Source organism: Squalius cephalus (genome assembly GCF_949319135.1).
Source record: "Squalius cephalus genome assembly, chromosome: 19".
NCBI classification, from domain to species: domain Eukaryota; kingdom Metazoa; phylum Chordata; class Actinopteri; order Cypriniformes; family Leuciscidae; genus Squalius; species Squalius cephalus.
In genome coordinates this window covers 22,212,395-22,235,905 of record NC_137140.1, presented here as the reverse complement: position 1 = coordinate 22,235,905, position 23,511 = coordinate 22,212,395, and the positions used below count along the sequence as shown (strand labels likewise).

Here is a 23,511-nt window from a genome sequence, read left to right as displayed (position 1 = left end):
TAGATAGATAGAGAGAGAGAGAGAGAGAGAGAGAGAGAGAGAGAGAGAGAGAGAGAGAGAGAGATGGATGGATGGATGGATGGACAGATAGATGATTTTGATCTATACACAAACATACATAACCATTAAAATGTTTAGGTCTGTAAAAAAAACTTGTAATGTAAGTCTCTGTTTTTCTCATATTTGGTAAAATACAAAAATTGTATTTGAACCAAACCAAACACAGTTGGGTGTATATTAATATTAACACCGCATATATTTTCGCCTTCTGCTCGCTCTGCACTCAAAAACAATCATGGGCTCAATGCTGAATCACTTGGCGAATCAATCTAAATGAAGCAGAGGAGTCATCGGTCAGAATTAAACACGGACCACTCACTTATTCACTGAATCGGGTCGAATGACTCACTAAACTGTAGATTATATCCATCCACTTACAACATGCCCGCCCTCGCTGCAAATACAAAACCCTTTAGGAAACACTTTTTCACGGCCTTGAATTTAATCTAATGATGAGGTAAGAGGCCAAATGGATACGACATTGGGTTTGTAAACATATATTGCCCATTTAAGCAGAGATACTCTGTCAAGTATTTTGTATAATACAAACTCTACAGGGACTCTACAGCAGTCAGTGTGGGAGCAAAGCCACTGTGGTAATGCACTTATACGTGTGATCATACACTAATCATACGAAGGGTCCCATTTAAATGTTATGCAGCATGCACAAGAAACTCATGAAAGACTTAAAGTGTCATTAAATATATAATGACACAGATTAACAATTCATTACAATTTATTTCATTATGAAAATGTATTACATATTTATTTATAAAAATGAAACATAAAACGTAAGCATGCGGCATTTTAATAGAACAATATATCCTTTATCTGACCTTTAAAGAGAGTCTTAAGTTAACCATAAAATAAGGTCCCATATCCTTCTGTCTGTTGTTCAACACGGTGAAAACTGACCATGAATCACTTCAATTTTTAATAAGAAATATATTAAATTGGTCGAAATGAATAAAGGCAAGCCATAAAGGCACGAAATTAATATGTAGTCAGATAAAGTGTCTTTTTAAAGACTCCATATCCAACCACTAGTTGCAGTGATGCATGTGGCAGCTGCTTATCCAGCACTAATGTTAGCCTCCGTTAGCTGATTAGCTTAGAAATGAGCTTACAACAGTCCCACTTTTCCTGCCTTTTTACCGACTGAAGCCACTCTGACAAACTAGACCAACGAAATATTACGCTCGATATTATGAAAGGTCATTATGGAGTGCTAGCAGATGGATATGTGATGTTTACGTATAAGCAAGGACAGCTGAGTGACTCAGGTAACGTTAGCGCTTAGCCTTTAGCTCGCGAGCTAACGGCTACAAGCTACCTGAGTCACTCAGCTGTCCCTGCTGTTTATTAACAAACCAGATTCAGTTGCCACATCAAAGCATTTTTTGAGTCTTGAATATACTCACGTGGATAGTTTCCGAGTCCAAAATAAAACTCCTGGCCATAACTCACGGAACTGGACAGCCCGACCCAAGTTCCCTTTAATCTGGGCCAAAATGTCATTGGATTCGCGGTCTAGTTTATCTGCGTAGGGGAGAAGTTTGTTGTAAACGATCTCTTTTTGAGGGACAAAACCTAATATCTCGGCCTGCTCCTTTTTCATATTACGATTCCCAAAATAAATATCCTCTTCTGACGTGTCCGGCTTATTTCCTTCCCCTCTTGACAGAAGTTCCCTTGACAAATCTTTGTTTTATTCACAAAATCCGCTACTTTCGCATAAGTGCCGTTATTGTGGAGCGGGATTCAGATCAAAACTGGTTACTTCGACAGATCTGTCTTTCTGACCTCTTGTGTTAAACACATTAGCTTCAGTCACCTACATAGAGAAGTCTCCCCTCACTCTCTTGACACATATTACGAGTCACACGGACAGACACACACTCACATAAACACACGCTCAACCTCACATACATAACACACTAGCGGGTGCAACAATGAGCCATGAGTGGCGCGCCCCCTACTGGTGTTTAGCGGCACAGTCAGCAATCACAACACGGCGCGTGAAAATGTTCAAAAGCGTGAAATGAAATTAAGGGATAGTTCACCTAAAAACGAAAATTTTGACATGTAATAGTTTCTTTCTTCTATTTAACACAAAGGAAGATATTTTAAAGAATGTTGGTAATCGAACAGTTGACTGACGGTAGCCATTGAATGTCTACCGTCAACTGTCTGGTTAAAATGTCTTCTTTTGTGTTCACCAGAGAAAAAGAAACTCATACAGGTTTGGAACAACATGAGGGTGAGTAAATGAAAACATTTTCATTTTGGGGTAAACGTTTTGATTAATGATTATTTCTTTTAAAATTGGAAATGTTAGTAGGCCTAAAGATTTTTGTCTCTTCCCTCAGCTGTTCTGCCAACAAAACCTGACAATAATATATTTTTTAATATCTGTATATATAATATCTAAATTTCTAATAAAAAAAAAAATCAAATTGTAAACATTTTCCTGCAAAGGGGGGTTATAGTAGACTATTTTGAATCTTCAATGTCAGAACTTTTTTGTTGCAGTTTTTACATTACCTCATAGTGTATAGAAGATGTATCAAAAATAACTAAAGTTTTAGAGAGCGTCACTGTAGTTAGTTGGGGAAAACCATCTCTTTTCTTGTTCTGTTTCTAAAATAAACATGTCATTTTACCAAAGAAATTCTGTGAACATATAGGCATGACACAAGCTTTGTTTGTATACTGGTCCCTTCACTTTGTTTAAACAGTTTATCCGAGGCAATGATACTAACGAGATAACTTAAATCCGCTTTGGTTATTTCCTTGTGCACTGACCCAGTGCACTACTATTCACTTGACCTAGTGTCATGGCAGACGAAGGGAAGAGTGTTCTGTGCATTCACCCTGATCAAGCATTTGAATGAGCACTCAGTTGTAGAGATGGGTGCATTTCTGTATCTCAGTGGGCCTTCGGTATCACAATTTAATTAAAATTTTCTCATGTTTCATTTTGTGTTCAGCTCTCAAGTGATTTACAGTTTCTCACAGATATTTAATCTCGATGAAGATCTCCAGTCAATGAAAAATGAGCATATAGCAGAGAAAATAAATAGATGCCTCATTCCCACAGCTTCTTTGCACAACAGATTCCTCAAGGTCATTTATTTACCTATCAACCACACACCTTACTTTTCCAACCAATAGGAATATTCCATACAGAAATTCCAGCTAATCAGATGCAATGACCTTTTAGCATTCAGCCAATCAGGTCCTTTGCCTGGAGGGTTATTGCATTCCAGGTAAAGCAGATTTGCATGGCCTGATCATGGGTGTTGTTAATGAGATTCTGGATTAACAGGCACCACTTGTAAGTCTCTAAATTATGGTTGTGTGTGATGTAACAAAGAATACAGCACATGAAATGACCAGTAATTGAATGCATATCAAATAACAGAATAATCACATGCTAATTTTTTCAGGTCCCTCCAAGCTTCTATGAAGTCACTCATAACTTGCTAGCATGTATACAAAATGTATGAGCAAAAGTGTTGATACAATTTATTTGTAACAATGGCTATTACTGTGTGCTTAAATCCAAGTTGTTTTCTTAGATGTAGAAATGTCCTCAATCCCCAGTCGGACAGACAGGAAGCGGCTCCTTGGCCATATAACATGTTTAGCCCTGACTTTGATTGGATCATGTGACTTTTAAATCCCACTTGACCCAACAAATTTAAAGCCTTCACACCCGGTGTCCCAATTGTGCTCTTGTGGACTTATATGGCAGAGCTCATATGCCATATTCAGTTTGTGCCATTGATCACTTGCATTCCTAATATAAAAACAGTGATCGATAGAAGGAAGCTTGACAAGATTTAGCTGTTGAGATTTTGGTGAAATTAAAATGATTATTTATTATAAAACAATTGGAAATGTATTTTTATTCATGTGAACCAAGGTTTTAAACATAAATATGTCAAATTGAAGAATAAAAAAAGAATGCAAAGGTCTATTACACACTCACTTGTGGAACAACAGTGCCCTCTGCTGGTCTTTGTGTACTAATATCTGAAGTTTTTTGTGTGTTTTTTTTTTGTTTTTGTTCATTGAGTAGATACTATATGACTATGCAAAGTAGCAAATGAATGTATTTGAGAACAAGAACTCCAAGTTGGAAATTAAGATTACCACAATAAAACATTTAGTTAAATAATTTAAACAAACAGGTCTTCTACTCAAGGGCTTTGTAGCACATATTGCCTGTGGCAAATGGTGCCTAAAGTGCTGGACATGATGTAAAAATAGGAAAGATTTTGTTTTAAACTTTTGCGTTCCAATGATAAAGTTTGCATTTGCTTGCAACATTGAGAAACTTTTTCGAGTGAATGCAAAGTATTGGAATATAATTTTTCTTCCCATTTCATTCCTTTCCATTATATCAATTTAGGGGACCCATAGAAAACAAACTAGTGTAACCATTCATTTTAAATGAAAAGTGATTAAGCAAGTGCAGATTAAGCAACGAACAAAGTATTTATTATCTACATAATACAGTGTTTATTTGCACCAATATTTATTTATATCACAAATATATCTTTAAAATGCAGACTAGCATCTGTCTTTATATAAACTGTACATGAAGGCAAGGCACTATACAACGCAGAATAGAAAAACATTTTCTCTTATTCCACAATTTCATTCAATCCTGTTTGAAGAGACACACACTGTATAGATTTACAAACAATCTCCCATGAACAGTACACACATAGGTTTCTCAAGTTCAAGCATCTGTCTGGAAGGTTAAACGCATCTTGAGGTCATTTATGAGAGCAGATATGAACGTACTTGCATAAAGTGCTCTTTTGAGCTTTCTTACATTCAGATAATAACTAAAAGGCTTTTTTTGTTTTTATAGGGGGTTTATGTTAAGCTGAGGGCTGCCTTGTGCGTGTTGGACGGTGAATGACCATGTGGACAAAGCAATGCAGAAAAATAAAAACGGGAGGAAAACAAGCTGGAAGCACTCAAAACAAAAAATTCACAGATAAAAATGAAAATGGAGAAAATGGGAAAGAAATGTGCTACAAGAGGCTGGTAAACCCTTGCCAATCTCAGTCTTTTCTTCTTCCTTCAGCTCCATTTCACATCCCTGTGTGGTTTGACAGGTAGATATTCACTTGCGCTTGTCCCGTCTTGATCAAAAGGAATGAGAAGGTCTTCACTTGCAGATTCAATCCCAATCAGCAGTTCCAAGTGCAGTCAGATTTCCTCTAAAACAATCCTTTGGCTTTCTTCACATTCACTTGCTTCCATCCTGGCAGTGCCTCATATTCACTTCTTGTCATCTCCAATGCTTTCTGTAGAGAACATATACACATATATACATTTAGGGATAAGGATTTAATAAAAACACGCAAATGACATACAAGTGTTAAATCACACTAAGGAATCTCAGAAATGCTGAAAAATGGTTGAATAATCACACACACAAACACAACAGCTGTAGGATATTGGTTACTGCCATTCACCAATACAAAAATGGAAACGTCCATTAGAGTACAAAGTATTTAAAGTAGGAATGCACAATTTATTAACAGCATAAGGTATCATTCAATGTTGGGTATTTAATTGTTCATACTCATTTCAAAAGGAATATAAAAATTTGATACAGTACATTATAATGTTGTGATACCCACATTCATGTAGCATTTAAAACGATACATTTTTTTTAGACAAAATAGTATAGATTAGCCATTTACTGGTAATTGGCCATAACATAAAAATAATTACTGGCTTATTAATTTTACTATCAGTTGATGTGAAAACTGGAGAACATATACAGTCTGGTGTCAGTAAGATTTTTGTAATGTTTTTGAAAAGTCTGTTATGCTCACCAAGCACCAAGGCTGCATTTATTTGAGAGAGAGAAACACACACACACACACACACACACACTCGCGACTGCCAGCAGATTTGAAAGCTTGTTGATGGAAAGAGCTCATGAGGAGCAAGAATTTTAAAAGGGACGCCGAAGTTGCCTGCTTTCTTCTCGACAGGTAATCCAGTCTATTTGTGTAAATTCAAAGTTTTATAGTTGCTTGGCTAACTATAGCATGGTTGTGCATAACGCTAGAACGTCTAGGAATAATACGGCCACCCTAGGAGTTAAAACGCCCTTGGAATGGGAGGGGCTAGAAAGTAATATTCAGTATAGTCATATACAATTTCACCGCTAGATGGGAGAAAATCTTACACAGTGTAACTTTAATCAGGTAATCATTCATATTCCTGAATCTGTTTTAAATTGAGAAATGTAACTGATTTCCATTCAGTTAAGCTTGTTTCCACTGAATCACAATAACAAAAAACATCTTGTGTTTATCAAAAATGTGACTGACATGGCTATTTTGTGATATTTAAAGAGATCTACATAAGGTGAATCTGCAGCTTCAAAGGAATAGTTCAGCCCGAAATGATGAAAATTATGTCATCATTTATTCACCCTCAAGTTATTCCAAACCTGCATGAATTTCTTTCTTCTGCTGCACACAAAAGAAGATAGAGTGAAGAATGTTGGTAACCAGACAGTTGATGGTAGCCATTGACTTCCATGGTATTTATTTCCTACTATGGAAATCAATGGCCACCGTCAACTTTCTGGTTACCAACATTCTTTAAAATATTTAATTTTGTGTTCAACAGAAGAAAGAAACTCATACAGGTTTGGAACAACTTGAGAACGTACATGATGACAATTTTCATTTCGGGCTGAACTATCCCTTTAAAGAAATTTTCATTGAAAAAACCTAAAGCTCTTTTATTCTACAAGATAAACTTGTTACTTGAATGCTATGTAGTTTCACAGAAAATTAACTGAGATATAGTTAATGGCTATAGCTCAGAGGTGTTTGTTCCTCTTCATGAAGAGTTTAGCCCCAACACACCTGTCTGGAAGTTCTATTTCATTCTTACTGACCACCAGAGGCAGTGCTTCCCACTGAATATTATCTCTCTTGCTCATGCACAGGTCGAGTCTAATAACAACAAAGTCATCACATGACCAGGTACGTCATGGGGATCCCCTCTATTTAACCCCGTGACATCCTGCAAACTGTCCCTATAATCTTTTCGCATACGTGCAAAGATTGCAGGTAGAAGGAAAAGCTTTCATTCAGAATACTTGGATTCAATCTTTCACAGCCTCATAGCAATCATTTTTGTTGGAGCTGCATGTTGTGCGTCCTCCAGAGGCTGTGGCGGATTGAAGACAAACTTACTTTCTTGGAACACGTCTGTTTATTCCGATCGCTGCCAGAGCGTGTAAGTTGTAAGTTATGTAAGTTATGTAAGTTGCTTACATAAACACCGGATGTTGTTTCTTTTATGAAACGTCTATATATGGCATCTCAGAGTGGTTTCGCTCCATAGAAAAGCCATAGTGATTAATTATAGCGAACATTAAGAGTGTTTGCGCTCCAGGAACAACAATATATTTTTTGTTACAGACCGGTGGTGTGCTCTGCAGCTGGTTGTATTCATATAGAGCATTCAATTTAGGCAAATAATATTTTTATGGATTATATAGCTTTATGTAGCTGTGTACATGACAATTTAATTGTTTTTTGTTTTTTTTCTTTGATATAGGCATATATATTATATTTCTCGCAGTTGCATTATATACGAGTGTTTTCGCTCTGTTTTCTGTACTGCTACCTGGTACTTCTATCAACAGTGGGCTAAAGTATTAACACTAGTTTGGCTGTTAAAAAAAAAAATAGAATTCTTTCAGTACCTTACCGTTATAGAATTTTTGTGGCACCCAAAGTGTTCTTGCTCGGGCTTTAGTAAAGCACTGCTGTGGCAGTATGAAACAGCTTAGCCGGACATGCACTGTGTGCAAGGCCACTTTACAGCAGGACGATGGACATGACTGCTGTCCATCCTGCTTAGGCTTAGAACATTTGAAGCATGGTCTCACTGATGATGCCTGTATGAATTGTAGCACCATGTCGTGGGAACGGAGAACTTCCGGACTAGCTGCAGTAGAGGCACTCTTGACCTCAGATGCGCCTCGGGAGGGAAAAGTGACGTCTAAGCAGAAAAGGTTGGAAGCAGTGAGTGTCTCCACCAGTAAGAGACATAGAGAGGATTCTTTAGCCAATAAGGTGGAGGTTTTGACCTCAGAGTTTGCCCAGATTAAGTTTTTAATATTAAATCTGCAACCAAGGGAGGCACCATCACAGATGTTGGGAAATCCCAGTAAGGAATTACCCATTCCTGAGGAGGATATGCTGTCTATGGCAGCCTCTCAAAACCAGTTTTGTGAGGAGGGTAATGAAGAATTCACTCGGGTATCCACTCTGATGATGACTCTCAGAACATGGCACGGGGTTCAGTGGAAGGAGTAGAATCAGATCAGGATGAAGTGAGACAAGCCATCCAGATTGCGTTGGCACGATTAAGCCTGGACACTGCCCCTACAGTGGCAGCTCCCTCCAGTGCCTTTTTCAGAGGGACAGCAAAACCATCTGCTCTTTGCATTCCCCATCCAAAGATTATATTGAGGAACTACAGAGGTGCTGGGTTAATCCAAGTTACTTACTCACCATACCACAGCAAGCAGGGCCCTGGCAGCTATGCACAAATCGGACTCATGGCCTGGGTCAGATGCCTAAAGTGGATCCATTTATCGCCTTTCATCATATCACCGGAAGAGGCTTGGAGACCTAATGCTCGCTGCCTGCGACCTCAGAGCAGAATCACAGACGATCTTCTTAGTCAAGCGTACAATACTGCAGCACGCATGGGTCGGATAGGGAATTCGCTCTGCCATCTTATGCTGGCGCTGTCCCAGTCTAAAGCCCTATTCGCACGGGATTAGTATTACCTAGGGACCTCCGGTAATTTGTAATAATCGCAGAGGTCGTCTGTGATTTTTATCCCGTGCGAATCTGCCATGTCTGTAAAAATGTCTGTAAAAATTCCCCCGAAAATTACCTACCGTATTTTGGCCAACACAGGGGTCCTCTGATAATACCAGTCCCGTGCGAATCCCCATGTCTGTGATTTGGGCTGTTTTTCTGTGAGCCTATCGTTTCCTAAAGAACGTAATAACCATTATGGGCCGTTTAACAGTCCATTTTACGTCTGTATTAAAACTATATTAACAATAAAATCTCTCGATATGATCTACTCCAATCCGATTATAGTTTTTCTCCAATAAAAACTATGAAGTGCTGCAAAAGAGAAAACAAACTACAATAAAGACGTGATCCGGAAGCTCAACTCGGACCGTTGTCATGGAAACGTCAAATTAAGTATTTTGGCGCAACATGGAAGCTCTTTTGGAAAGTTTGGACGCTTTTTGTGGTAGTGTAATTTAGTAGTCTGTATCGTGGAGCATTTCTTTGTCTCACACGGCCTCTAAAGACGTCCATCCTGTACGTAGGCTATCTCAAGAAATCAAAGTGTGAAAGAGTAAAAATGATATAAAATGAAATAAACCAAATAAAATGAATAGAAAAACAAGCCTATCGCGACGTTTCGGTATTCATAATACCTTCTTCAGGCAGGCTTGTTGTAAATATGGACAAAGAATAAAAGAAAAAGAAGATATATTATATATTTATACAATACTATGATATTCTATAATATATTTCTCTAATAAATTGGTTTTAAATAAGTTCTTTTTTTGAATTGCAATACTGCAGCGCGATCTTCGTTTCAGCACGTTCAGCTAGTGAAGTGTGAATGGGTGGGCACACGCTGTAAAGTCCGTAAACTCGAGGGAATTACGAACATTTATTTGCCCGTGTGAATGAGCCACCAAAAACACAGACGTCAGGGGGTAATTTCTTAATTACAGAGGTCCAGGGGTAATACTAATCCCGTGCGAATAGGGCTTAAGATCCCAAGCTACAAAAGACATAAATACCCTGGAGCTACAAGCAGTGCAATTAGCTCTGAAGCACTTTGCGCCGGCCCTACTGAACCGCCATATTCTCATCAGAACGGACAATACATCGGTTGAATATCATATCAACCATCAAGGCGGCACGAGGTCCAGTCAGTCTCTGAGAGTAGCACAAGACCTTCTGACATGGGCCTTCATTCGGTTCACAAGCATCAGGGCGATGCATTTACCGGGAGTGTCGAATGTGGTGACAGACTTCTTGTCTCACCACAGACTTTTGCCAGGAGAATTGAGACTCAATCCAGAAGTAGTTCAGATGGTTTGGCGACGATTTGGCAGAGCACAGGTGGATCTCTTTGCCTCAGAGACCTCGACCCACTGCCCCCTGTGGTTTTCCTGGACAGAGAAGTCCAGCCCGTTGGGTCAGGATGCGTTAGAGCATCCCTGGCCAAATCTTCTACTCTATACCTTTCCCCCGAATCCCTTAATTCTGCCAACTCTCCACAGAGTTCTTCAAGGGCACCACAGGATGCTCCTAGTGGCACCGAACTAGCCAGGCAGGCCTTGGTTCCCAATGTTATGCCGGCTTCTCAATGGGGAGCCCCGGAGCCTACCCAGGAGGCAGGACCTGCTCCTTCAGTTGCAGGGGCAGATTTGGCACCCATGCCCAGATCGGCTACAGCTCTATGTCTGGCCACTGAGGAGCCAGAGTTCCTGTTGAAGTCTTGTGATGTTAAGGTGCAAAACACAATCCTGAATTCTAGAGCACCTTCCACCAGGAATATCTATGCTTGTAGGTGGAAGCTTCACTGACTGGTGTACACCAAGAGGGTTGGTCCCAGACCACTGCCCAGTGCCAATGGTGTTATGTTTTCTGCAATCCCTGCTAGACAATAACAGGGCTCCCTCTACCTTAATTGTATATGTGGCTGCAATTTCTGCCCAGCATATAAAGGTAAATGATCAATCACTAGGGTCACATATTCGAATCACCCGCTTTCTGAAAGGTGCTCAGCAATTGCACCCTGCTCCAACTGTTAGGGTGCCCTCATGGGACCTCAGTCTGGTTTTAAGAACATTTACACAACACCCCTTTGAACCAATGGAGCATTGTGACCTGAAGTGGCTTTCAATAAAGACTGGATTCCTCTTGGCAATAACGTTAGCCAAACGTTTTGGTGAGCTCAACGCATTGTCAACCAATACTTCCTGTATGCGTTGGAATGCGGATGGAACAATGGTGACATTGTGGCCTAACCCCTCATTCCTACCCAAAAGGCTCTCAACATCATTTAGGAATCAACCAATTAAGTTGGTAGCACTCAATCGTTCTGTGCCTGACACACAAGATAGGAATCCAACGGAACAATTATGTCCAGTGCGAGCCCTTCGGGGCTATCTGAGTGCCACAGAGAAACTGCGACAGTCAGACCAACTCTTTCTCTGCTACGGCGGGCCAAGAAAAGGGCAGCCTCTGTCAAAACAGAGGTTGTCACACTGGGTGGTGGAGGCCATTGTCCAGGCAAATAAGGCCAACAACATGACATTGCCAGCTGGCATAAAATGCCATTCGACGAGAAGCATCTCAACATCTTGGGCAGCATTAAAAGGTGTCCCTCTAATGGACATTTGTGCAGCGGCTAATTGGTCATCCACTGATACCTTCTCCAGATACTACAGAGTTAATGTGGCCGCCCCTGATGCTATGGAAGCGGCAGTCCTGTTGGGATCCTCAACTTCGGCTTAAGGTTAGGAGTAGCCTCCTCGTGACCTTGTTGTTATGAGCCATCCAGTGAGAAGCACTGCCTCTGGCGGTCAGTAAGAACGAAATAGAACGAAAGTTACGTATGTAACTACGGTTCTATGAGTTCTGGATGACCGCCAGAGCACCCTGTCACTCGGAATCTTGCGAGAAGATTCTGTAGAGACAGTTTGCAGGATGTCACGGGGTTAAATAGAGGGGATCCCCATGACGTACCTGGTCATGTGATGACTTTGTTGTTATTAGACTCGACTTGTGCATGAGCAAGAGGGATAATATTCAGTGGGAAGCACTGCCTCTGGCGGTCATCCAGAACTCATAGAACCGTAGTTACATACGTAACTCTCATTTTCATTGATCCTAATGACCTTGATTAGCTGCCTCAGGTGTGTTTAATTAGGGCTGGAGATAAAATCGGACACCCCTGCCATAGTGCTTTCTTTGATATTGAATTATTTATAGATTTTAGAAAAATAAATTAAATAAACAGATTTAACAATACTATAATCATAGTTTGAATATTTTGTGTTCAGCAACTTTTTTTTTTAAAGTGAATCATATTATATATATTACCTTTCTTGAATGTGACTATAGCCGCTTTCCGACCAAGTAGTTACAGGAGTTCTAGGAACTGTCCACTTCTAAACAGTTCTATGAACTACTCTCCCCCAAACACGGTTTTGCTGTTTGCATTCGCCCTGGCCAAGTGGCCATAGGAACTGGTAGGAGGGGTAAGGGAGTGACGCAAGCACGGCAACTTTTATTTTGACGGAGCGACGGACCTTTATTTTGACGGCGCTGAGAACGCAAGAGCAAACAATGCTCGCATTCTCTGTGTTCATTAGTTAGCGATCTGTCTAACAGTATTGTTTAACATGTTATTAGATAGAATTGTTATAGAAAGTACACAGTATATGAAAAAAAAGTTACTAGCCTATGCCGTGTGGTTGATGTCCAGTTTGCTAGCTGAGCAGAAATATATGTTTGACTTGGTCCCCTCAAAGTTGCGTTGGATTTTCTCTTCAGCATAAAGGTTTAGAACACCCATCTATCACTGTTCTCCATGTTTGTATAGTTAGTTTCTGGAGTAAATATATAATCTGTGTGTTTACATAGCTGTTTTAAAAATGGCAGGTGCTGGTGTTTTGCGTGCGTTCGGTCATCAGCGTACACTAACGTCACGGGTAGTTCCTATAGTGCTGGTTTAGACCCTACTCTGAAGTAGGAGCTAAATTAGTTCCTCCAAATGGAGTTCCTAGAACTAAAATCGTTCCTAGTCGGCGTGTTCGCACCGCAGGAACATCCGGGTACTTTAGCCAATAGTTCTAGGAACTGTGAAAAGGTTCCTCCGGACGGAAAGCGGCTTATGTATGACAATCGAATTGACTTGTTTTTGAGTAACATCATGCTTTTTTTTTTTTTTTTTTTCAGATTTCAGAGAACCCAAAGGAAGAGGCAGTAGTCTGATGTAAGAGATTTTTAAAAACCTGAACCATTGGACAACCTGTAGTTATGACATCAGACTTCTGAAGCCAATTTTATTTTTAAAGGTTGAAATGATTTTGTCCTATTTCTCCCCTTTCTTTTTTAAAGAAATATTAATGTTGTTTCAACATTAACTTAGTAAATCAGATGGCAACATTGTTTACATTCCTTTTTAGTTGTATTTTCAGTGTTTCAACAAAATGTATTTAGAATCAACATCACATTGTAACATTGATAAAACCATATTACCAAAGATTATTTTTGTTAATTTCAGTGTTGATTCAACAGCAGTGATGTAGATTCAACATCATAGTGTAACGTTGATTCAACAATATTATCATTGATTATTTTTGTTAATTTCAATATTGATTCAGCATTGGTGATGTAGAATCAATCATAGTGTAATGTTGATTCAATAGCATTACCATTGATTTTTTGTTCAACATAGTTTCAACATTAACTGAGGGTGCAAATGTGATGTTGATAAAATATCACTTTGTAATGCTCTCTGGGTAGTGTACATTATCCCACATAAAATATTAACCAGTTACACTATAAATCTTAAAGTGAGACCTATCAGTGTGAGAACTATCAGTGGTGAACGGTGACCAACACACAGCTAGATAAGGATGTGATGCACAAGCACATGGTGATGCAGTTCACACAGTGAGGATGCGGCATTAGTGGGAAAAAAAACAGTGTTCCTCATGAAACAAAACTCACCTTCCCAGAAGCCCCTACACCCTGCCATGTGAAGGGAAAAATTAACCTCAGTCAGATGCAAGACTACACCAGCATAAAGGGGAAAAGCAGAAAGATGCAGGGAGAGACAGGTTAAGAGACGCAGCTTAAAGACGACAGTGGGAGCAGAAAGAGAAATATGAAATCGATGAAGGGAAAAATGGAAAAATAAAACTAGATAGAACTGAAAAGACAGAACATATGAACAAACACAGGCAGACAGATTTTACAGAACAGATACAGTTCAGTAATATCAGTGTCCAATGTCTGAAAATCGTCCAATTCTTTAATGCGCCCAGAACGATAAAGTTAGGCTTATTTACACAACTTAGAAAATAACGAACGAACCTTAAACACTACCGTAATAATCAACTGCGTGAAACCTCAGTGTTAATGTGATTTTTCTCACCTCAAAGTCCTCATCTGATAGGTAGATCTCAAGACGTAGAGGGTCAACACCTTCTGGTAGAGGACGGGCTTGTATATCCGCCAAGGGGTAAATGGTCTTGCAGAGTCTAGTCAAGACGTCTTCAACAAGAATGATCTGATTACATACTTCAGCCTCCTATAAATCACAGAACACAACATAAAGATGATGTTTATTGATGTTTCACATGACACCAGCAGCTAAAGTTTATTAAAGTGTTAATTCACATAAAAATTGAAAATTCTGTCATCATTTACTCACCCTCGTGTCATTCTAAATCTGTAAGACTTTAGTTCATCTTCAGGACAAAAATTAAGATATTTGTAATGAAATCTGAGAGATTTCTGTCTCTCCATTGACAGTCTATGCAACTACCACTTTGTCGCTTCAAAAAGTTCATAAAGAGATTGTAAAAGTTGTCCATATGAATTGAGCGGTTTAGTCTGACATGATCGCTTTATTTGATGAACAGATTTAATTTAGGCCTTTAATCACACAAACTTTCATCAACTCACACATCAGAAGCGCAAGCATTTACGCTTGATGTGTGAGAACAAATGAAGTTTATTCTCGTGTAACGCAGCATGTTTGAGCTTCCTCAAGAACCAATGAGGTTTGTTCTCACGTGTCAAGCAGGTTCAGTTGAGCTTCTGGTTATGTTCGCTGATCAATGTTTACATGTGAATAAAAGCCTAAATTAAAGAACAAAAGTTCTAAGTTCAATGGGTTTGTAAAGACATGAGGGTGGGTAAATGACAGAATTTTGACAGAATGATGACAGCGGTACCTGTAGGTGAGTACTACTAACAGTGTAATAAAGTGCTTGCAGATATTGTGTTCATTGAACGATATTATTATAACTCAAAAAAAAAAGGAAAAAAATACTTGGTATGTGCATTTAACTTTCTCTCTCACCTTCTCTGTGATCTCAGCGATGTCCTCTCTGTGTTCCCAGCTGGGAAACATGTTAGTGAAGGTAAGGGGCTCAAGCCCTGCGTGGATCAGGTATGATTTGGGAGTTTTTTTCTCATTTTTTTCTAAAAATACAAAAGTAAAACCAATCTTGTTATTGCGACAGGAAACTAGAGAGTTTAAAATCATGGTGTAACAGAAGTAGCAGCAGACAATCTCTTTCTTATTGAGACTTGCATCTACTTCAAACTTGACTTTATTTGTCCCTTTTAAGGGAAATTTGTTTTGGGCAATACAGATGAAGCTGCATAAAAAGATACCCACATCATTAACTGTCACATAGTCGTGTCCTTTGGCTACAAGACTGTTAGTGTTAAACTCTAGTGCAAAGGAACAAAATATTTTTTATAGAGGTTGTATCTAAACTTTGGGGTACGAAAACTTCAACCAGATGGAAGTGGTTCGAATTCTGGATAAAGCACATGAGAAGGGTCCAGAGTCATTTTCCTTGCCTGTTTGAAAATAATTTAGTTGAATATAGACTCAACATGGGGGTAAACCCCCAGACCAACCAACTTAATTGCTGTACGCACCAAACGGTTCAACTGAGATTTAAGGGTAACTGTCAGATTACCAAACCAGGCCGCTATACCATACAGTAAATTGGATTCAATACAGACATGATAATACAGCAACATGACCCTCTGAGCAACTTCAAAAAGTCTAAGCCTCCGTAAAAAGTTACTTTTTCGTTGCACCTTTCGACACAGATTATCCACATGAACCTCCAATGAAAGCTTATTATCAACAAGTATTTGTACGAAGCAACCCGTCTAATAGCCTCATTGTTAATCATGATAGGTGAGTGGTTGCCTACTAACTTGGGATCAAAAATTACTTCCTAACGTTTTTCTAACATTAATTACAAGACTGTGTTCTTTACTCCATGTAACAAAGTTGTCAATCTCTGCAGTATAATGTTGAATGTCCTTATGCAGAAGACCAAGAATGGTAGTATCATCTGAAAAAACCTGACTGAAACAGATTACTGAAGACTAAAAAATCTAGGATGGGAACTTTGTTCTCTCCATTGCTTGTTGATTGAATGGAGGCAGATATGACAAGAGCTTGCAGTCAATTGTAAGAATGGGACAGGGTTTAAGCGGACTAAATGTTTAGACAAGTACAGCATGCAATGTCACCAGAGAGGTTCATTTGAGAATGATATTACACAGTATCACTCTTGTTTCTTTCCTAAAAAGATCATTAAAGACAAGCATGTATTTCTAAGTCACCTTTGCTATATTGGAGTACAGTTTCCATGGCACACTTCCTGTCGGAGTCCCATCGTATGCGAGCTGAGCCTGTGCTCTCACTGTCCTGAGGCCACCAGCCCTGCCACAGGTAAACTTCATGGTGATTATCCACCAAAAACAGGGCTAAAAGACAATCAAACAGAAAAAGCAACATCATGATACTGCCACAATCATACCTCATGATTTTTCAATGAGTGTGAAGAATCAAATTTCCTTAATACATTATGCATGTAACGAGTGTAGGAAAGCCTCATTAAAATGTAACTGACACCCATCCAGAATAGCTAACAGTTAGTTGCACACCAGACAGAACTATTAACAGTGTTTAGCGAACATTAATGTGTCAAACACCTGGCTGAGTAGCAGTATACAAATCCTCTTGTAGGAAAGGCATCGAGTTGACCAAATTTGGTTCTCTGGATGGATATACAAATTCCACTGCCACAAACTCTCCTGAAGCACTGCTTAACTGGAACAGCCGAGGAGTGAAGTTGAACTTTCCTGGATCTGAGAAACAATACAAAACACATAAATCCAGGGTATCTGCAGAGTTTTTAAATCAAATTTAATACCTTTAAAGTTATTTAAGACCTGCACAAATAAAATATTGTATGTCCATACAGAACACACCATAACACTCAAAATAAATCATGTACATCAGATTCTTTAATTTAAATAGGCACACATTAAATTGCAAAACATGGTAAATGCAAGTTTAAAATAGTATGTATAATGCTTAACTTATTTATAAACAAGCCTGAAATACAATGGTACTCTTATTTTGAAATGTCTGCTATCTCCAGCTGATCATTCAAAAAGATGAGGGAGATAAAATATGCAATCTTACAACCATCTAAAACAATTACAATATAAACACCAAAATAAACATGGTCATAAATCATCAACAGTAAATCATAAGCAATCGCTTGACATAAATTTGCAGTATGGTTGCGAACTCCTCTGAAATCATGAGTCTTTAGAATGCGCAACAAAGCCACACTTTTACTTTGAAACTAGCAGTAGTTTATTTTATTTTATAAATAAAATGAAGTAAGTAATAAGGATAAGGCTTTGATTTATTTAAAATAAATAAATAAATAAATAAATAAATATAAAAAATTAAAATAAATATTTACATACAGTAGCGGCGCTCGCATTTATTTACATAAATCAAAGCCTTATCGTGATTCCTGTTTTCAGACTACAAATTTAAGACCTCTGAAAATAATATTTAAGACATTTGTTGTACCATTTAATACAATCCAAGACTTTGAACTAACCCTCTAACTCACCTTGCAGCATGCAGTCATACGCCTTTCGATCTCTCCTTCCCAAGGCCTCCCAGAAGCCTTGTGGTTCAGCTCCCTCATCACACTCCTGGATGGACACTTTACTGCTGCTGTGAAGCCCCGCCTCCAGAGGACACCTGAAAACCAGAACGCCTATGTCAGGGGTCAGCCACATTTGATATCAAGTGCCGTTGGTTTGTTAGTATGAACTCACTGTTCTTTTATTTTGTTTGCAGCGGCAAAGCCCACATCACGTGTGTGCATCTGAGCCTTGCAGCCGTGCCACAGGTACATGCTGGCTTTAGGGATGTTCAGGAGGATCAAAGAGGTGCGAGACCGTAGGCTGCTACAGTGGCACACCACCTCCAGCAGTTGGCCCTCTATGGGTTTCTCTCCTCTCACACAGTATAAGCGCCAGTCATCTGCACATGAAGGAAATCGGGTCAATCCATATAAGTGGTCCTCACTGCAGAGCCAAATGGGTGGAGCTTGACCTAATCCAGCTCCACCTCTGTGGATCTAAGGGGTGGGGCTTAACTTAATTAGGTTTAGGGATAAGGTTATGGTTAGGTTGGACTTTCTAGCTCCACCGATTAGGTCTAGAGAAGGGGAGCTGGATGCCATACAAGCTAGAACCGCCACTGCTCCACCCATTAGCTGTGTAGTGAGCAGTCTCTCAGTCCATATGTTCAATTTTCATTATGCATTTGTCTTTTGATTTAACTAATCTAAAAGGGTTATGAAAAAATAATGTAAACTAAAAATTTGGCAACATTAGCAAAATAGATTACTTTGTGTATTGTCTTCTTCCTCTTCTCTCTTTCCAGCATGAACAATCATTCCTCCATTGAAGCACTGCAGGAAACAAGGAGGCTCCTTTCCCTGCTGTACCTGGACCTGCAAAACACACACATTTATTGTTTTTATGCTAATATTTTAGATTTTGACATTACAGCTGAACTGATAAAAAAAGGACACTACCGTTCAAAAGGTTTAAGATCATTAAGATGTTTTTTTAAAAAGAAATGTATACTTTCCTCAAGATCAAAACAGTAACAACATGATGTTACATATAATACATACATTTTAAAAAAACATTTATAACGTTATAACGAAATATATACGTTTATAATGTTATCTATTTCAAATAAATGCTATTCTTTTGAGATTTCAATTCAAAGAAAAGAAAAAAAAAACTATCCCAGTGTCCACAACAATATTAAAGGAGAACTCCGGTCAATTTTAACATTGAGCTCATTTTCCATAGTCATTTTCCGAAGTCCATAGTAATCGATTGTCGAGTTCACGCGCATGATCATAGGTACTAAACCAATGCGCGTGAACTCGACGATCGATTACTATGGACTTTGACCGAAAACAGGATGTAAATACAGGTATGAGCGCTGGCTGAATAAACATCATTTTTATTCATATCTTTCACATCTACTGCAGTCAGATTCACCCGCGTTCACTCTGAAGGAATCACTCACATGACCTGTGCACTTGTAATGACACATCAAGGATGTTAAGAGGCTAAAAGCAGGTTTAAAACTTGCCCCATTGAAGTCAACAGGGTGCAAATTTTAAAAAGAGGATAACACAGTGTAGGCAACACCGATTTTTGTCGTTGTTCTCTGTACTGACAGCACTCCAAATGTACAAAAAAATGAGCTCAATGTTAAAATTGACTGGAGTTCTCCTTTAAGCAGCACAACTGTATTCAACACTGATAAGAATAAGAAATGTTTCTTGAGCAGCAAATCAGCATATTAGAATGATTTCTGAAGGATCATGTGACACTGAAGACTGGAGTAATTCAGCTTCAGCAATTCAGCTTTGCCATAGCAGGAATAAATTATATTTTAAAATAGAAAAAATATTTTTTATCAAACTATAAAACAATTTTTTTTTTACATAAAAAAAAACTTTAAATGGTAGTGCAGGAAATGCTTAAGACTTTATAAAAAAAATGTAGGATGTTATTAAGTATAAAATAATCCATAGTTAGTACCTGAGCACCTCTCTCCTCATCCAGCTCTACAGTCATCAGTGCTGATGTTCCCTTTTCATTCACCGTGGAGTTACGACCCTGCCAGAAGAAATAACAACATTTCTCCTTCCCTGGACCGATGATCCGTTCTGAATGCAGCCTCTTGCCAACTGCACAAAAAAAAGCAGAGAGTTTTGGATCATGGGCAAACAAACAGCCCAGCAACAACATGTTCAGACACACTGTATCTTATGGTTTTACACAGTGATCATGTGAGAAAAGCAGGTTTATGGCTGTTTATAGAAAACTGTATGGTGGGGAGACAGTACGGAATCAGATCTTAGGAAAGCAGTTTATTTTATAAGGAGCATAAAATATTAAAAAGGTGGAAATATAGTGTCCAGGGGGATGAAGTGACAGACAGTCCTTTCTCCTGTGCACCAGTGTTATTTTTAGTATTATTTATAAACTACTAGTGTTTATTAACATTTTTAATCAATGTTTATTTGTACATTTCATTCTAATTTTAGCTTAAAGTTTGAGTAATTTTGTTGTGCTTTTGTAATTTTTATTAGCTTTTTATATATTTCAATTTACTGTAATTTATTTTTATTTCAGTTTTAGCGTAATTTTTAAGTAATTTCATTTAGTTGCCAAGGCAAGTTTCTAATTTCTACGTTTTTTTGTTTTGCTTTTTAATCTAAAATCTCTCTCTCTCTGCTTGATAAAATTATTTTTAATAGTTTTAGTTAACAAAAACAACACTGCTATGCACACCTTCAACATAAAACTCACCTGCTGTGCTGATCATGTACTTCCATTTGACCACGTACGTGTCCCCTTCATGGAACTGGCCAATGCTCAGTTTAGGTAATCGACTAAAACAAGCAAGAGAGAGAATGTTTGTACATAAAAATCCATTCATTTAATAGTTTTACCATATAAATAATTCATCCTACCTGTAGTCAAACTCTAGAATGTGCCAGACATCAACAGACAATGTGCTGATCTCAAAATTACGCCGCTCATCACCTTCCACCAGTCCATAACCTCGTCCCACATCGACTCCATCCAGAATGGTCTTGACTGGCATCCATACTGTTGACAACATCCGTGACGCATCATAGGGCCGACATTCTCCGCTCCTAAGCTCCTAAAGAAATTAACCAACCAATTGCATTTCAAGATTAACTACATTTTTAAATATAATCAGAAGTATCTAATGTATTAATACTTGCTTTTCAGAAAAGAGGTACAGATACAACTTATTCTGTGAAAAATGTACCTTGTTTTCAACTAAAGTCGAGTCACCATTCTTTTTAGAGGATTTCTTGGTGTCACTCCAGTCCAAAAACTTCTCTTTAAAAAGAGTAGTCTCATTGTGCTGAGTTAACCTGCCAAACACAGCCCAGTCTGGTCGTCCCTGGCCTTTCCTATTAATAACAGGTTCAGCAAAGACAATAATTATTTAAATTTCATATAGATTTCATAAAAAGCAAGGATTTAAATTGTGAGAACAGAACAAACCCATGAGACATGAACACAGCACTCATTTATTTTAGGAGTGACGCATCAGGCCTGCTGGTAACCCAAGTCTGCTTATACGAACACTGAGATACTAAGCTGTTGTTTTGACAGGTGTAGTAAGTTAAGCAACAATGCACTTCTGACCTGAGAGGCCTCTCTGAACGAGCTTTTAAAGGTCACAAGTGCCAAAACTTGATCTATGATAGAACAACACGCATCAGCAGAGCCTCAGCACATACTCAGCTCTGATTTGTACCTGGGTATAAGTTTGTTGCACTCTCCAGGGTCCAGAGGATTAATATCACAGTTGGTGTAGTCAAAGGTGCCATTCCACAGGTGCTTTGCCAGCTGAAAAGCCACTTTTCTCTGTGCCAGCGTCACCTCCTTACCATGCCATACGTAGACCTCGCTACCAAAATCCAACACCAGCACCTAGATGTCAAACAAGAATAAAAAGTTGGTTTACAATTGAATAAGCCTTTCTATTACTTTAGTTTGAATTATATAATATAGCATTCAGCAGAGATGCCTGAATAGGCTGATATATGAATAAAAAATAATCATACCAAAAATTACATTCTAATGCAATTTATCTATCTTTCCTACTTCAATCATGGAAAATTGTAGACCGTATTTTGATTAAAGTATAAATAAGATTAAATTAGTCAATAATTATGTATGCATGCATGTATGATATCAAGTACTTCTTTAGCGTTAAGCATGGTGCAGCGAGGAACTCGACCCCAATAGTCATCATCAGGAATAAGTTTATCCTCCATGAGCCTATAGATGCAGTTTGTTTCTACGATGGCAGTCTCATAGAACTCATCTTCTTCTGGAGTGCCAGCGGCTGTAGGGTACAGAGGACCATATTAAGAAGGAGTAAAGTAAGTAAAGGTCATTAAACTGCATCATTCCTTAGCATTATGCTTGTGTAAACAAATAAAATTGTTCAAAGTCAAATGCTGCTGAATTGTCAGCAGATGAGGAACTACATAATATCTCACCTTGATAACTGGCTTGGCCGCCGAGAATCTTCCAAAACTCTTTGGCAGCAGGAGTGTGAGTGTTGGCACCTTCCTCGATGGTCTGCACATATGAGGCTCTGCATCCCAGGTCATGCTTGGTCTGAATGAACGTGGACAACTCTGCAGCCTGCACGATTGAAGATACAAGCACATTTCATTTTCATTTGCACCACAAATGCATAATATAATATAACATAACATAACATAACATAATATAACATAATATAACATAATATAACATAATATAACATAATATAACATAATATAACATAATATAATATAATATAATATAATATAGATCACAAAAATCCTCACATTTTCATTAAATTAATCACTTTATAGTAAGGTAAGATGTAGGTCAAGAGTTCAATGACCTGCAGTCTGGATTGAACAAAGAAAGTTGTGTGTGTGAGAGAGACACAGGAGCTTTTACAATTCACCTCCTGCTTCCTTTACAAAAATATAACATTTCCTTTGTGGTTAATACTGTTTACTTCCTGCACGTGGGGGACTCACCGATATGAATAGTACTGAACACACCAAGGCAGAGTACAGGATATGACATGTTTAACTGTAACAAAATCCAATTGAGAACCAGAAAACACAATTTTGATATAGGTGACTAATATAGACATCTAGCACCAACAGCCAGTGTTAGTTTAGAATTATTTATATACTATTATATTTTTATTTTTATATTTTCCATTTTAATTTTATTTTAATAGTTTTATTTAGCTTTAATTTATTTTTATTTCAGTGTTAGTGATTTTAGTACTTCAACTAATTTTATTTCAGCTAGTTGAACACTGTTAACAGCTGGAGATTAAGCAACGTTAAAGTGATATTGTGATGTGCGTTTGTTGGTACATGCAGCAGGACACTCACTTTGGCCTTCTCAATAACATTAGCAAATTCTCCAATCCAGACGAAGCAATGATGGGGTGTAATCAAGAGGAAGCAGTCACCACTGTTCAAGGAGGAAGCTCTGGGCTCAACCAGTCTGGTCTGAACGTGCCGACGACCTAATTAAAATGCATAGAGAAATCGGGACAATAACAATGTGAGTCACATGCTAAACCCCCTGATGTCAG

At 38.4% G+C, this 23,511-nt stretch overlaps 2 protein-coding genes across 44 annotated transcripts in view; both read right to left on the bottom strand.

Moving 5' to 3' along the window:
* Nucleotides 1-1,999, bottom strand: part of psme4b (proteasome activator subunit 4b) — a 34,554-nt gene extending 32,555 nt beyond the window's left edge. For both annotated transcript variants that reach the window (XM_079850963.1, XM_079850964.1), the window contains exon 1: nucleotides 1,482-1,999. In XM_079850963.1, coding sequence (XP_079707089.1) covers nucleotides 1,482-1,678 — 197 coding nt within the window. In that variant the 5' untranslated portion in view covers nucleotides 1,679-1,999. The remainder of the gene's footprint in view (nucleotides 1-1,481) is intronic.
* Nucleotides 2,000-3,922: 1,923 nt separating this feature from the next.
* svila (supervillin a) overlaps nucleotides 3,923-23,511 on the bottom strand; it is an 80,332-nt gene continuing 60,743 nt past the window's right edge. For 29 of the 42 annotated variants that reach the window (XM_079850541.1, XM_079850550.1, XM_079850551.1 and 26 more), the window contains 17 exons: nucleotides 23,306-23,442; nucleotides 22,400-22,547; nucleotides 22,097-22,242; nucleotides 21,649-21,824; nucleotides 21,151-21,298; nucleotides 20,825-21,018; nucleotides 20,661-20,743; nucleotides 19,887-20,035; nucleotides 18,667-18,772; nucleotides 18,090-18,297; nucleotides 17,879-18,012; nucleotides 16,938-17,093; nucleotides 16,566-16,709; nucleotides 15,274-15,395; nucleotides 14,341-14,496; nucleotides 13,914-13,934; nucleotides 3,929-5,387 (listed from right to left, as the gene is read on the bottom strand). In XM_079850541.1, coding sequence (XP_079706667.1) covers nucleotides 5,301-5,387; nucleotides 13,914-13,934; nucleotides 14,341-14,496; nucleotides 15,274-15,395; nucleotides 16,566-16,709; nucleotides 16,938-17,093; nucleotides 17,879-18,012; nucleotides 18,090-18,297; nucleotides 18,667-18,772; nucleotides 19,887-20,035; nucleotides 20,661-20,743; nucleotides 20,825-21,018; nucleotides 21,151-21,298; nucleotides 21,649-21,824; nucleotides 22,097-22,242; nucleotides 22,400-22,547; nucleotides 23,306-23,442 — 2,315 coding nt within the window. In that variant the 3' untranslated portion in view covers nucleotides 3,929-5,300. Of the gene's footprint in view, nucleotides 5,388-13,913; nucleotides 13,977-14,340; nucleotides 14,497-15,273; nucleotides 15,396-16,565; nucleotides 16,710-16,937; nucleotides 17,094-17,878; nucleotides 18,013-18,089; nucleotides 18,298-18,666; nucleotides 18,773-19,886; nucleotides 20,036-20,660; nucleotides 20,744-20,824; nucleotides 21,019-21,150; nucleotides 21,299-21,648; nucleotides 21,825-22,096; nucleotides 22,243-22,399; nucleotides 22,548-23,305; nucleotides 23,443-23,511 lie in introns of all 42 variants that reach the window. The other 13 variants (XM_079850533.1, XM_079850558.1, XM_079850530.1 and 10 more) reach the window with 2 other exon arrangements.